Source organism: Dermacentor albipictus, chromosome 1, assembly GCF_038994185.2.
Source record: "Dermacentor albipictus isolate Rhodes 1998 colony chromosome 1, USDA_Dalb.pri_finalv2, whole genome shotgun sequence".
NCBI classification, from domain to species: Eukaryota; Metazoa; Arthropoda; class Arachnida; order Ixodida; family Ixodidae; genus Dermacentor; species Dermacentor albipictus.
In genome coordinates, this window is record NC_091821.1 from 378,145,720 (window position 1) to 378,160,166 (window position 14,447).

Here is a 14,447-nt window from a genome sequence, read left to right on the forward strand (position 1 = left end):
AGGACCCTTTACTCATCAATAATAATATTAATTGTGTTTGCGTGAACGGGGCGGAAACTTAAGGTGCAAAAGAACGGCTGCTTTGATGACATTGCAGAACCCCTATAAATCTTACTTGTCAGCGCAGCCTCTCCCTGGCCTCTGCCACGTCCTCCGAACTACCAGCCCTCATTCCTTCACTTTATTCGCCCGAATCGTGCTGTATAAGCTCGACGCAGAGCAGTTGATGCCTGGAATGCTCTGCCATTCATGCGAGAACATTCCGCATGCTTCTGCGAATTTCCTTTCTCGCATTCCTCTTTCTATTCCCCTGTCCATCAACCCCAGTGCAGGTTAGCGAACAGTGTGCTCGCCTGGTATGCCTTCTTGACTTCCTGTTCTTGCTGTCTGTCTTTCTCGCATGTCGGCCTTCGAGCGTGCTCATTTCAACCGTTCGAGCGAACTCGCCAATACTGGCGTTCATATTTAAGCGTCGACCTGTAGCACACCCTCAGGTACCATATATAGACAATGAAATCTTACAAAAGGGTGTACGATAGGACAGGCTGAACAGGATTGTTTCAAGTGCATTGTAAGATATGCTTGAGTGTGTGTGCATACCTACGTATCTAGTACGTGTGTAGACACAGCAGACACAAGTGCCTAGCTTTTTGAGTGTTGGGCAACATTATTCGCCCATGTGGAATGCGCGGAGCGACTCTGCTATTGGAACAGGACAACGCGTAGATAACGACGTGCTCAAAAAAAAAAAAAAAACTCGCATCTTGTCTTTCTCTCTCCTTTTGACAGCACCTGCCGAGAGTCTTGGCGGAGGTACCTCAGTTTGCCATGAAGGTGCTGGGCGTGGAGTTCGCGCCGTTGAACGTGCCGCTCAAGCGACGGCTGCAGACGGCGAGCGTGCTCTACCTCGCGGTGTCCTTCGTGTTTGGAGGGCTCTTCTGGAGCGCCCTGTTTGCCTACGTCTTCTTCTACACGAACTACTACTACATACCGCTGCTCTACGCCATCTGGTATACTGTCTCAAACTTTCTTAAGTTAGGTTAGGGAAAGTTAGAAAAAAAAAATTACCGACGATTACGTTACTTCCTAATGCGAAATTTGAGCGCAGCAAATAAGCTGTTTCACCTTTTCGATAGATTGAGGCAAAGAAATCGAGCAACACATGTATGCGCTATCACAGAATTTTTTTTTTATTTTTCACACGTATTCCTTTAACAAAGACTCCATTAACAGTTCTTGACAGTCATGAAGGAAGCTTTGTGGTCGGAGAAATAGACTGATATATGTTCGACTTGGTACACCAATGCTTGATTCTCAAAGACGAGATCTATACAAGTGCATCGCGAGGTTGTCACAGCCGTGGGACGCGTTACGAGCGAGAGGAACGGGATGTTCTCCCGCATAAGTGTTAGGAAATTGCTGTTTGTCTTTATGTCAACATTAAAGTCCCCCACTACTAACATCGGTGTGGATCGATGGACGGTTAATGCGAGTTGCAGGAAGTGCACGACGTCTTTCGTGAGTGCGGTAGCGGACTCACGAAAGCGGTATCAGTCGGTCGCTGCTAGCGCTGGGGGGATGAAAGGGGGGCGGAGCTGGTTATGAGGCCGACGACAACGCGAAACCCAGGAACGGACGCCAAAGAGCCATTTGTGTAGCCAGCCCTCCTCCACAGTCTCTCCTCCTCCCTTCCATCATCCTCCCTCGCCCGGAGAGCCGACAGCGCGCATGCGCGGCGGCGGAGCAGCGGCGCATGCGCGGCGGCGGAGCGCGGCGGCGGAGGCGAGCTGGTTACGAGGCCGACGCCGTCGACGACGACGCCGACGACGACGCGAAACCCAGGAACGGACGCCAAAGAGCTGCGCTCTAAAAAAAGCTCCACGTGAAAGTTAGTTTGGGACGCTGCAAGTTGTATATCTAACATTCCCGCTGGAGTGCCTTGCAGAGCAATAGATTTGCCATTTAAACGAGTTATAATGCATGATTTCTGCATGCACGGTTAAGAAGCTAAGATTTACGTGAAAAGCCACCGTTTTCAGTTGAGGAGTGAAATTCAGAAAGCTTTTAGTTCGTAAGTACTAAATATTTGCTATTGGTCGGCTGCCTTCGCTAATAATATTATTGCGGCAATGATAGCTTGTGGAGTGTACAAATGAAAAAAATAATATACAAGGTGGTGGAAGGCGACATCTGTTGTGCCCTTAAGACATGCATGATCTTATCAGCTTCGGACATCAACTTCGAACATCCCTGTGTGACACAGAGCAAGCACGTCCTGAATGTACGTAAGAAATGATTAAGTCAGTCTACGTCTGGGCACGCAAAGCGAAGTCTTTTTGGGCGGCGCGCTGACGTCTCGCAGGCCTGCCAAATAACTCCCGAAGCTTTTCATTGCCTAGTCTAGCGTCCAACTACTCAGTCATTCCTCATGGGTTTCAAACCAGACGTTCGCTGTACCTTTTAGGTGGAATATCAAATTGGCCGGCACGAGAGTTGGACTCCATCGGTTATGCAAGATCTCGCGCTTTAAGTGTGTAACCTGTTCTTTACGCAATCGATGCCTGAAAAGGTACCTGGGTCTCGTATTTGCACCAAGAGAACGGTGGCCCCGGTAGTTGAAGATTCGGGCGCGCTCCAACTATCGGTTGACATTTGCAGAGGCAACCAGAGAGTGTCCGCTGTAAAGCTCCGTCGTGTGTGAAGTAGATATCCGGGAACTGCGAGACCTGCGAGAGATACTGAGACCGATATCCCGCATACCCCCTCACACACACACAAAAACTTCCGATGTCCATCGTCATAGCTGGCTGCTATCCGCTCTTACCAACAGTTCTAGCGCACGAACATGTTTTTTTTTTGTTAAAACAGGCCGAGGCGCGTAAGCATCTCAACAGAAGGTATTTGTGCATCTGGAAAAGAGAGCTAAAAATATCAGACTTATGGGAGGAGGACGCCGAAAGGGAGCTGGACGGCGGAGCTGCGGCTACTTCACTGCCACTGCAGTACCTATCCATAAGGGGTGCTAAATGTATACTCCGTAAACTACCGCACCAACTTATGCCCTCCTGCAAAGGTTCTAAAATCACTGAGTGACCCGTTGCGTTGTGTAATGTTTGTGTAGCACACTCGGCGCTGCAAAGCTTAGGAGAGTGAGGAGGCACTGTCCTTTATACTCTAGCTTGATTAATCAAATCATGATTCATCAAATCATGATTTATCAAACACTTCATTTATCAAATTGAGTGGTTTGTGTATGCGCCCCTCTGATTGCGTGTTATGTCAAGTGTAAATTCAAACTGCTATTTTCTGTATCTGAACTGAAGGGGGTCTCTATAACGCCTGCCAGGCGAAATTATTTCCCCTTTGGTTCCAGAATGGAGAAATAAATTGTTCTTGTTCTCCCGGGGCCTTCGGAACAGCGCTATAGCTCTATGGACAACTCTCAATACGTGGCCAGGCCGCAGGTCTGATTACGCGCGTGGTTGTTTGAAAACTTTAGGCGAATAGCGGCCTTCGTCAGTGACAGGTTGCCGTTGCCGCAATCCCCAATAACGGTATGACGGTTAACAAATTCACGCAGGTATCTGTACGACCGCGACACGCCCAAGCGTGGCGGCCGCCAGAGTCGATGGGTGCGCAACTGGCGCCTCCACAAGTACGCCGGAGACTACTACCCGGCAAAGCTGGTCAAGACGAGCGAGCTGACTCCGGCCAGGAACTACATCCTGGGATACCACCCGCACGGCATCATGTGCATGGGTGCCATGTGCAACTTCGGCACCGAGGCCTCCGGTATCGCCGACCTCTTCCCGGGCATACGTATTCACGTCCTCACCCTGAACGTCAACTTCATGTTCCCAATTCAGAGGGAATTGCTGATGTCTCACGGTGAGGGTGACCAAATACTGTCCTTGTGGCGGTGCGTTGATGGCCGCTCGGTAACAGGCTGACGGCACAGATTAAAGCAGTAACCAGAGAGAGAGAGAGAGAGAGTTTAACGATATCTGGAAAGGTTAGCATAGTGACATGCTTGCCACTCCTGGTGATATGGTAAGGGATGGAAGAAAGGGAGATAATAATTATGCAGATCCCACGCACTGTGAGGATCACGCGAAGTGTTTTGCAAGCTGTGCTAGCAATCCAGCACCATTTGGGGTTTCGCAAAGCATTGCTAAATGGACTATACCGCCTTTGTCTACACGTCAATCCACCTCGAGTGTGTGAGGTGAGCGTGTGCGTCACAACAACAGCAAGAAGACGACGATAGCGCTGACATTAGTATGCTGGAAATGGCATCACGATTGATTTTACTATTCCGGCGAGAAAAAAAAAAAACTCGTTTCATGAAGACTTGGGCCCGTCCCGAAGGCGGAGCAGTCTAGCACATCGTTTCAAAGCCTTATAGGAGCCACGAAGGAACTATGGGGGTAATTAGCCCGCTCGTGCTTTTATAAACATCTTGCTCATGTGCAACACGGCACACGTGAAAAAAGACAGTGGCAAAATCATAGAAGCTATAGATAGCTTGCACGCGACGTCACGGACGCAGCTTTGCATGGTGCTCGGTCGCAAACATGGCGCCCAGGATGACGTCAGTGCAAGCCATCTATATGGGTAATATTGAATATCACCAGAGCGCTTCATTACCGAGTCTGTGGCTGAATGAAGAAATGACGCGTACTCACCGACACATGCTCTTAGCTCGTGCTATGCGACATGCCACTACGTCAGACGTTTGGAAGAGCCATAGCTCGCAATGTCGCATTTAGATGGAAGGTGCCATTAAGCATGCGTGCGATAGTAGCCCAATTATTAAAGGAAAAAAAAATGATCGTAAGCTAATTACTTTGAGCATCGGGCTTTGTGCTGGGGGACCGAGGTTCGAACCCACAATCGGACACTCGAATATTTCTTTTTTTTTTTATCCAAGAGGCCCGAAACGAAGCTAGACAGTAACAAAGTGCCCGGGATGAGCCACATAATGCTTTGTTGCATTAAAACAGAGCGTACACATAAGGACCTGTATTCCGCGAGAACGCTATAGGCCTCTTGCACAATGCCGGCAACCCTGTGCTCACGTTGGGATCCTGCCCACCATCGCGGAAGGTGTACACACGTGCGAGCGAGCGCAGGACGCACGCAGGAAGGTTGTGGGCCGCGCGGGCTCTGCTACAGGCCATTCGCTCGTATTTAATCCTAATTGTAACGGTTAAGTGCGGCTAAAAAAAGAATGCATACAGATCACCACATGACAATCGAGTTATACGCTTTTCACACTCATGATCGAGCCACTACGCCTAAAGACGTGTAAGCGGCAGCTATCACGTTTCTTTAGCCAATTAAGGATGATGCGACGGGCAGCGGTGGCTGCGACAAGCTGACGCGATCGTGTGGCCGAATACTGCGGCGCTTGCGAGGCCACTTAGGCCGTGCTAGGTGGCGACGCTAGGTTGCTACACCAGTACACAAGATGTAGCAGCCGTAAAGTTTTTTTACGATATACTAGAGGTTAACTCTGGCGCTGCGATCGTTCAACCGTCATGGGGAATGATGGGTAGCACGCGGGTTTGCATGATCTTCACGCATGCTTGGAGCTTCAGACGTTCCTGTGGCTTCGTATGTTACGCTTTGTCCGGACCTAAATTGGCCTATATTTCAAAGCTCTTTACACCTTTTTAATATGCAGAATGTAATGAGACTCTGCAAACACGCATAATTACTGCTAATTGCAGTGATTTCTCGTGCCCAAATGTCCGTGGTATAATGGTTTCAATATCGGGCTTCAGAGGTTGTGTGTTCGCAGGCTGCCGCCGGGCAATTTAGACAGGCCTCTTGTCGCCGCTTTGGCATTACTGCAGTGAACGACGCCTTCGGGACGCAAGCGCGGGGCCATGCCAAAATATATTCTACCTATCCTGTTGCGTGGCACCGGGCTTGTGTTCACAAGCAATGTGCTTACCCGAACACCGCACTAAACTCCGCACCGCACCGTGTGATCGCATCCATACACGTGAAAGCAGTTGAGAGCGTGAGGCGGCAGAGCGATGCTTTTTCACCAAAGTGGTAATGTCTGAAGGACACCGGGACAGAGCGCTCTGTCCCGTTGTCCTCTCTTGTGCGCTGTGTGTTGCTCTTTGGCACCTTAAAATAGTTATAATGAATCCGCAGGAACAAAATGTGTATGACACAATTAGCACTCGATAACTAGTGCGACAAGTTCGTTAAGCAACTTGTCTAACCGACATAATTGTTACGAGGTTTGCATGTGTGCTAGGCAGGAGGCTTGACTCGATACAAAGCGTGTATACGTCGCAATGACTGAGGCCGGATCCTTACGAATCCTTGGTGAAACATTGAAGTAGACCTCATTAAAGAGCGGAAATTACTTTCCCTGCCGTCATTATAACAGAATGCTTACAAAACAAAAATATTGTTAATCGATTGTTGCCAGCTGTAAAAAAGCTTTGCTTTTTCAAAGCGCTGTAAAGAGCACCTTCAAAGAACCGCAGCTTTTACTTTCTGCCTCAAGGGTGCGGATCAACTATTGCTATAGCGCCGCACACAGGAAACGACAGCGGCTGAAAGGTGCCATGCCGCATTTATACTTTATGCCTAGAGGACGGGCCCCGCCACCTTTCTAAATTTTTCTTCTATAGAGCAGGGAAGCTGCCTTAGACGTGCCAAGGACGTATTCGTGCGACTCTATAGATAGCTTCGTATACACGAATTCAACCTGAGCGCGTTGCTTTATAAATCGAGTTAATCCAGCCTGACCCGACTGCATTTCTTGCCAACCGTGTTGCGCGAATCGACCTTCCCCTTGCAGGCGTGTTGGCCGAACTCGTCTCGACGCTCGCTGTGCCCGACCACCTAGCGTTTAGATGAACCCAACGAACAGTTTTCGACCCGACAGGCCAACTCGATCCGATTTTGTCACGTTCACGTGAACGTACCTTATGCGAATACCAGTAAGCGCCTCTGAAAGATCGTTCTCGCAAATGTATATCTGGCGCCTTTCCTCACGCGATGCCAATGGTTCCCTTATGCAAGAATTTTAACGCGTGCTGCTCTATAACGCGTGCTCATCTCTCTATATAGAGTTCTGCAAGGTGATTGGCATGACCCTGTTTGCCGGCTTCTGCGCGTCGCAGGCCTGTGTTCTGTCGACAGAGAGAGCCTCGACTGGATCTTGACTAAGCAAGGAACGGGCAACGCCGCCGTCATCGCGGTGGGAGGGGCCCAGGAATCGCTCGATGCGCACAAGGACAGCTACATCATCACTCTCAAGAACCGGAAGGGGTTCATCCGATGTGCTCTCAAGAGCGGGTAAGAAAAGTAACGTCACTTGGAGCGTATATTGTTTGATTACGGTGACAGTGCTGGAGTGAACCGTTGAGTATGCGATGCCGAAGGTTATGTACGTAAGTGTGCATGGTGCTGCTGAAAGAGGTCACGCAGATTACCTCGATGCGTCATACAGAAGTTTGTGACAAAAGTCGGCGTTACTGTTTCGAATAAAATTCCACGTGATGTAAACATAATTAATTCTGAAAAATAGACCTAATAGTGCGCCTATAATGTCATTAGTGATGTAATAAACACATGCTTTGTTTCACCACCGACGGCCCCCGTGGTTTTTGCGCGGTTTCAAGCTTTTTCGTGCTGTAATTTAGCAAAACATGCCATGAGGCACCAGTGAAGCATTGGCGCTAAGTTCTCAGTTGTGTTACAGAAATGGCTGTTAAATATAATTCAGGCAGTTTTCATAGCGTGTGTCTCCGTTATCATCGCCTGTTTATCGCCGTTATTATTTGGCAGAAGTCGCCGGAGAACTGTTGCAATGATTAAAACGCTATTCGACAAGTCCCATCGAAGATTTCGCGATACATATAGAGTTCAGCGTTCTCGGTTATTATTTTCCTAGAATTCGGGTGCCCTTGTTTTTCAGTATTATTTGCACCAAGAAAGCGTTTTTTTTTTCCGGTGACTGTATTTTTCTAAATTAACTTTCATTGGCATTTTTGGTAGACAATTTCTTGGCTTGAACTTACCGTCTCCCTTTTTTTTCGTCGTCACTATGGCTCCATTGGATATATCGAGTAACAAAGCTTTAAGGATGCAGTCTACCACACCTGTACAACGCCGTATGGCAATGTAACTATGCAGGAATGAAGACATTGCATTTGACATTCGAAAACAAATAGAATAAGGCTTTATTCTTTGCATTATGCGGGTGCGGAGCACTAACGAATAACGCAAAATTAAAAAAAAGTAATTCTGGAGGTTCACGTGCCAGAACTACGATATGATAAGGAGGCACGGCGTGTCTAGGACTCCGGATAATTTTGACTACGTGAGGTTATTTGAATGCGTCCACAGCGGCCGGGATTTAATTCCGGCTCCCCCAACGCTGCGGCGCACTCCCTCTCCTCGAACCTCGTTTTCGTTGCAGCAACAGGCACAATGGACGCAAATGATAAAGGAGTAAAGACTGCTTGAGCGGCAAGTGAGTTTGACCTCGCCCGGGCTCCTTGCAACGGAGCGCGTGCACGCTATGTTGAGGAGTACAAGTCCTTATAATTAACTCAATAGCAGGATATCCTGCTATTGCGTAGTCATGGCGTACGTCATGCCATGACATACATTATCGCTTTACGGCAGCGGCGGCGGTGACGCGATGACCCCGACTGCCCGCAATCACCTCCGCGCTATACATGCTCAAGGAAGGTAACTCCAAGTGTGCATCACCTCCTGTGGGAATGCGAAGGACTCAAGACATACCGGGATAGACTCCCCAACCTGGGCCAGGCGGCACTACGGGCGCTCCTGAGCAGCGCCGCGCGCGGGAGCAAATGAAAAAGTCGCCATGACTCGCCTGTGAAAGGGCTCGCCGTCGGCGCGCCGTACCAGCCGTTAGAGCCGCCCGCGCCCAGGCAATCCGACAGGAACGAAAAGATGATCCCGAGCTGAGGGAGCGGGAGCCGAAGCAAATCTGGCACCGTTACATGTTGGTTACTTAACCGTGACGAAGGTCAGGTGCACGCAGGACAAGCTTCGTTTAACTCCACTTTCCGGGTGAAAGTTTGAAAGTTTATTTAACATAAACGGCGTATACAATTGCAAAGTGCACACTTTTGGGACTCGACAAATTGGTTAAAGGGTTCCTACCGATTGTTATTAGCAAGAAAACGCTTCTATGGCAGCTGCTTTCTTATACTGTAAAATCACATAAAACAGAAATAGCTGAAGTAAGTGAAAGAAGAAAATACAGTAGTAGGGAAAATTTCACAAATGAGATACACTTTTCTAACAATTTTCTTTCTTTACAATATCGGAAACGTCGGCACAGGAAAAGAAAAGTGAGGATGTGTGCAAGCACGCGCCGTGTTACGCATTGTCAATAAGTGAGTGCTTTAATTGTTTAAGAAATGTACGCAATGTTCTTAGAGTGGTTGGGTTACTACCAATCCTGTTCCAAAATGAGGTGCCTGTAAATTGTAGTGTAGAGTGACGGTAATTAGTATTTACCTTAGGCAATAAAAAAATGTCAGCGAGATGCGTTTTTTTTTTCTTGCACGCGAGCTGATGCATGGCGACGCCGCTCTCCGATAGGGGAAGACGGGGTGCTGGCGTTTCAAGGTCCACTTGAGGTTGGGAGTGCTATATGTACCGGCCTAAGGAGGTGACATTGTTTGAGGACTGGGTCCGACCGAGGGATGCCGTCAAAGAGACACTTAACTTACTGTGGAGCTACGCGTACGAAGCTTTCAGGTTGAGTCACACTCCCCACTTCCCTAAATATATGCTTATAGCTATCATTTTAAGTACATATATGATCTTTCTCTCTCTCTCTCTCTCTAGACTGGCCGGTGCAATCTGATCGCCGTCTTAGCCCTCTGGCAAATTTTTTTGCACTGACCTCTTCCGGGTTGCAAACGAATTTCTGGATAAAAAAAAAAACGGCGTACCATGTTTGGTTTAAAACGGAAACACTGAACCCCAGTTAGAGAGAGCGAGAGAACGAGCATTTTTTTCTGTATGCTTACGGAAAATCGAGGCAAAGCTAAAGGACTTTGAGTCTAACGTGGCTCCATCCCGAGCAGAACAGACAGACAGACTGTCAACTACCTCCAGGCGCCTCCAGGGCTAGTTCGCCGTGCGGCTAATTACGCTAATTAAGCTGCTCGTCATGCCGAGGAATGCCGCCAGCTTGCCCGCTCTTTTTCCACCGAGGACCAATGGCAGCAGCAGTCCTGTCAACCTGCCGACCATTCTGCACCAACTTTTTCTCCTGGCTCTCTCGTATGGCTTCGGGTACCCGCTCCCACACCCGGCCTCTCCGCAAAACTAGTCACAAGATACCTGGGACCCTACCGCGTCATGGAGCAAACGTCCTCCGTCAATTACAGCGCACAGCCCCTCACGCCATCGACGGACCTACGCCATCGCGGCCGCGAACTTGTCCACGTCTCTCGCATTAAGCCGTACTACGACCCATTAGTAGTCTCTTCGCCTTAAGAGGAAGCTTTAGCTCGAGTGCTCCTATCTAAATACATGTAAAAGGAGAATTCGTTTTTCTCGGCAACCACTGCACCAAATTTGACGAGATTTGCTGCCTTTAAAAGAAAAACTTAAAATCTAGTGACTGTTGATTTCGAATTCTTTAAATAGGTCGTCAATTATTTATTAAAAATGGGCAGAAATCGCAAATTTTCAAAAAAAACGAAACTATCAAGTCTACAACTCTGTAACTCAACAACGAGAAAGGGTAATACAATTTTGTGAATTGAATCTAATAGTACATCTCAAGCGAACAAAGTTGATATGTTACACATGAATCTAAAAAAAAAATTTGTAATATGCAAATACAGCTTTTGCAGAACCTTTGCAAACAACGTAACAAATTCACGTAAGATGTAAAATGACATATCGAATTTGTCCGCTTTCAACGATATAATGATGCCGTTTACAGAATCGCGATTTCTGTTCTTGATGCAGAGCTATCAATTTGTAAACTTCGTGCTTCTATTCTTTTCAAAGATTTTTGAAAATTCTTGTAACAAAATTACTATAATATAAAAATTACTAATATGGAAATACAGCTTCTGCAGAACCCTTGTACCCAACGTAACAAATTCCCGTAAGATATAAAATGACATATCAAACTTGTCCGATTTGAATGATCTTATGGATGCCGTTTACAAAACCGCGATACCTGTTCTTGATGCAGAGCTATAAATTTGTAAACTTCGTGCTTTTATTTTTTTCAAACGGTTGAATATTTGAAAATTGTTATAACAATATTCAGGCCCTAAATCGAAATTCCGCTTCCAACAGTCACTAGAACTCAACTTTGTCTCTCAAATGCAACAAATTTCATTAATATCTGTCCGGGGGTTATCTCAGAAAAGCGTTTTTTTGCGTTTTACATGTATTTGAATAGGCTGCGTTGGAGTTGGGCCCGAGCTCAGGATGGCGCCTTTTCCGTGTATATATATATATATATATATATATATATATATATTTATAATGATTGCGAAGAGGAAGATCGCTATCGTCTGCAATGTATCATAAAGTATACAGCAACATATATTTGAATGTCATATAATTGCAAACTGTTTGTGACTGATTTCACTGTTTCAATGACACTTAGTCAATGCCGCTTCTGCGCTAACGTAGTTTGATTAAAAAATCAAACAGTTCTAAATTTCTTCCCTCTCTTCCTTTCTGTCTGCGCAGCACCGCCTATGCGGCATTCTTACGCTTTGCGCATTTCATGAGAAGTCCTATGTGTTCGCATCGCCAGTGACCATTTGTGCGTTGACTGCAGCAACGCCTCCTAAGTAAAGCCTTTAGGAAGTTTGGGTGCAGGCGAGGGCAATGCAGGCGGGACGTCGTAGGCGACATGCGAAGATGGGCACGTTGGTTTTCGTTTCAATTGTCAGCTGCTCGGTCTGCCATTGCGTGGTGTAATCTTGCGAGAAATGCCGGCGTTGGTCAGCCCCGGATACTGGACCAGTGTTGTTTAGTTAAGGCAGTGAAAGTCAATAGAAAAAAAAAATGCCCTAGCGAATAAGGTTAAACAAAATGGTTCTGTTTTTGTAATACGTATAAATAGTCAGCGTTTGAGAGTCACTTTTTAGCAGCCTTGTACGCGCAGCATGTATGACTTTGACGTTCATGCATGTTCTCTATTTCATGTTTTAGCGCCGACTTGGTTCCTGTTTTCTCGTTCGGCGAGAACAACATCTTCTACCAGCTGAAGAACCCGCGGGGCTCGAGGCTGCGATGGCTGCAGGAGAAGCTCAAGAGCATCACGGGAGTCGCCCCGCCCATCTTTTACGGGAGAGGAATCCTGCAGTACAAGTGGGGATACATGCCGTTCAGGGAGAAGATCGTTAGCGTCGGTGAGTAAGCAGCGTATCATCCATTCCTGTCCTAAATAAGTGTGGCTCCATGAAAGTTATAACGGTCCGGTTGTCAGCTACTAACACACACACACACACACACACACACACACACACACACACACACACACACACACACACACACACACACACACACACACACACACACACACACGCACGCACGCACACGCACACGCGCACGCACACACACACACACACACCACACACACACACACACACACACACACACACACACACATATATATATATATATATATATATATATATATATATATATATATATATATATATAAATATATATATATATATTCTATTTTCTATACTTTCTTTCTTTTTTTTCTTTTTTCAGTGGGCAGCCCTATTCGTGTGGAGAAGAATGAAAACCCAACCGACGAGGAAGTGGACCTGCTGCACGAAAAATACATGGCGTCTCTGAGGCAGTTATTCGAGGACCACAAAGAACAATATGCTTCCAAAGAATGCACTCTCACAATCGTGTGATTAAGCCGCAGTCCATAGGCCATTGTTACGATTCAGCCGCAACACATCGCCATTACGAATTCAGGGAAGACATGTCACCGCAACAAGCACGGCAAGCGGGTTCCAGTACGTAGGTTACAATACCGGCTATGTCTGTTCTAGTCACTAAAACGTTCACAAAGCTGCGAACGACGTTCATTCTCATTTTTCAGTTCATCATACAGATTCCTTTGCAAGACTGAAATGCCAAGCGTGTTCGCAAGATTTCTTTTATGGGGATGGCTGCTTGACAGTGTTCTCTGCATTTCGTACCTGGTACAAAGGCTGTCAATGAAACTATCGGTTATAGCGGCTCACAGGAAACAATTTATAAGATAGGCCTCCATTAAGCAGATCAGGACTCCACTATATATATGGTATTCAGTATTGTCGGACGGCGAAGGAAGAATTCATTGCGCTTTTTCTAGTAGCGCACCAATTCATGCAATAGAGGCAATTCAATATTACACAATAAGTGCACGCAAGGGAAAATTACTTGGAACACGAGAAAATTGTCTTCGTACGTGAGTAAGGTTAATTGCTCTAAAATGTCTTAGAACGGGTGTATGCGGCAAATAGAGCAACACAGTTGTATTGAGACATCCTGATAAGCTGAAACCTCGCTATCAGCGCTTTCATTTCTGTTTCAAGAAATTCTGCCTTATTGGGCTGCGACGCAAAGATACAGTTTGCTAGTGTCTGATCATCATCATCACGCAACAACACTTAAATCACTGCCATATTTAACAAGTACCCCCCGCCCCCCTCCCCCCCCCCAAAAAAAAATAAAAAAGAATGATAGAATAAGAACATTGACTGAATCATCACATCGGAAAGATGCCGTTTTAACAAGAAAACAGTGCATAAACACACGCAAGAGAGATGGTTGCGTTTCCTTGTTGAAGAGTAACGACAAGCACAAGAAAGAGACGTGTGTACAAAAGCTCTAAAGTCGTCCTTTATTTTATAAAAGAAAACGGGAGTGAGACTTGTCCGTACGTGCTCTGGCGAGCATGTATTGCGAGCATCAGCCCTACATCTGTGATTTCGCAAATAAAGGCCTTCTTTTTTTCGACACCACAGGCTCAGTAACCAACCTTAAAAAAGTTCCCCTCGAAGAACACATAACAAACTGACTCCCTCTTTAAGATCTGTGTGCTTTATATTCTCCGGTTTACACATCACTTATAGGCCACTGGTGCAATTAAACGCTCAGCGGTATCCTCAGTGGCAGTCTTAGCGGCACCTGTTTTGACGAAAGCAGTTGGGATCAACTTTTCTCCCGGCAATGATACTTAGGTTTTCCTTTGCTGGTCATATTATTATTATTGTTACTATTTTTTAAACATTAGCTCATCCTTTGGCATCACAAATTTTCTACGCCTAATAGTGAAGTCCTGTCTCCCGCGTAGACGGTTCCTGAAAGAGCGCGAGTGTGGCCCATGAGACCAGTTGGGCAACCTATAGGGACCACTTGGGATGCAGACTCACACGGCACAG

At 46.7% G+C, this 14,447-nt stretch overlaps 1 protein-coding gene across 2 annotated transcripts in view; it reads left to right on the plus strand.

Moving 5' to 3' along the window:
* Positions 1 to 14,005, plus strand: part of LOC135900256 (2-acylglycerol O-acyltransferase 2-A-like) — a 27,157-nt gene extending 13,152 nt beyond the window's left edge. For both annotated transcript variants that reach the window (XM_070531930.1, XM_065429686.2), the window contains 5 exons: positions 790 to 1,010; positions 3,581 to 3,888; positions 7,152 to 7,326; positions 12,208 to 12,407; positions 12,778 to 14,005. In XM_070531930.1, coding sequence (XP_070388031.1) covers positions 829 to 1,010; positions 3,581 to 3,888; positions 7,152 to 7,326; positions 12,208 to 12,407; positions 12,778 to 12,929 — 1,017 coding nt within the window. In that variant the 5' untranslated portion in view covers positions 790 to 828 and the 3' untranslated portion in view covers positions 12,930 to 14,005. The remainder of the gene's footprint in view (positions 1 to 789; positions 1,011 to 3,580; positions 3,889 to 7,151; positions 7,327 to 12,207; positions 12,408 to 12,777) is intronic.
* Positions 14,006 to 14,447: the final 442 nt, after the last annotated feature.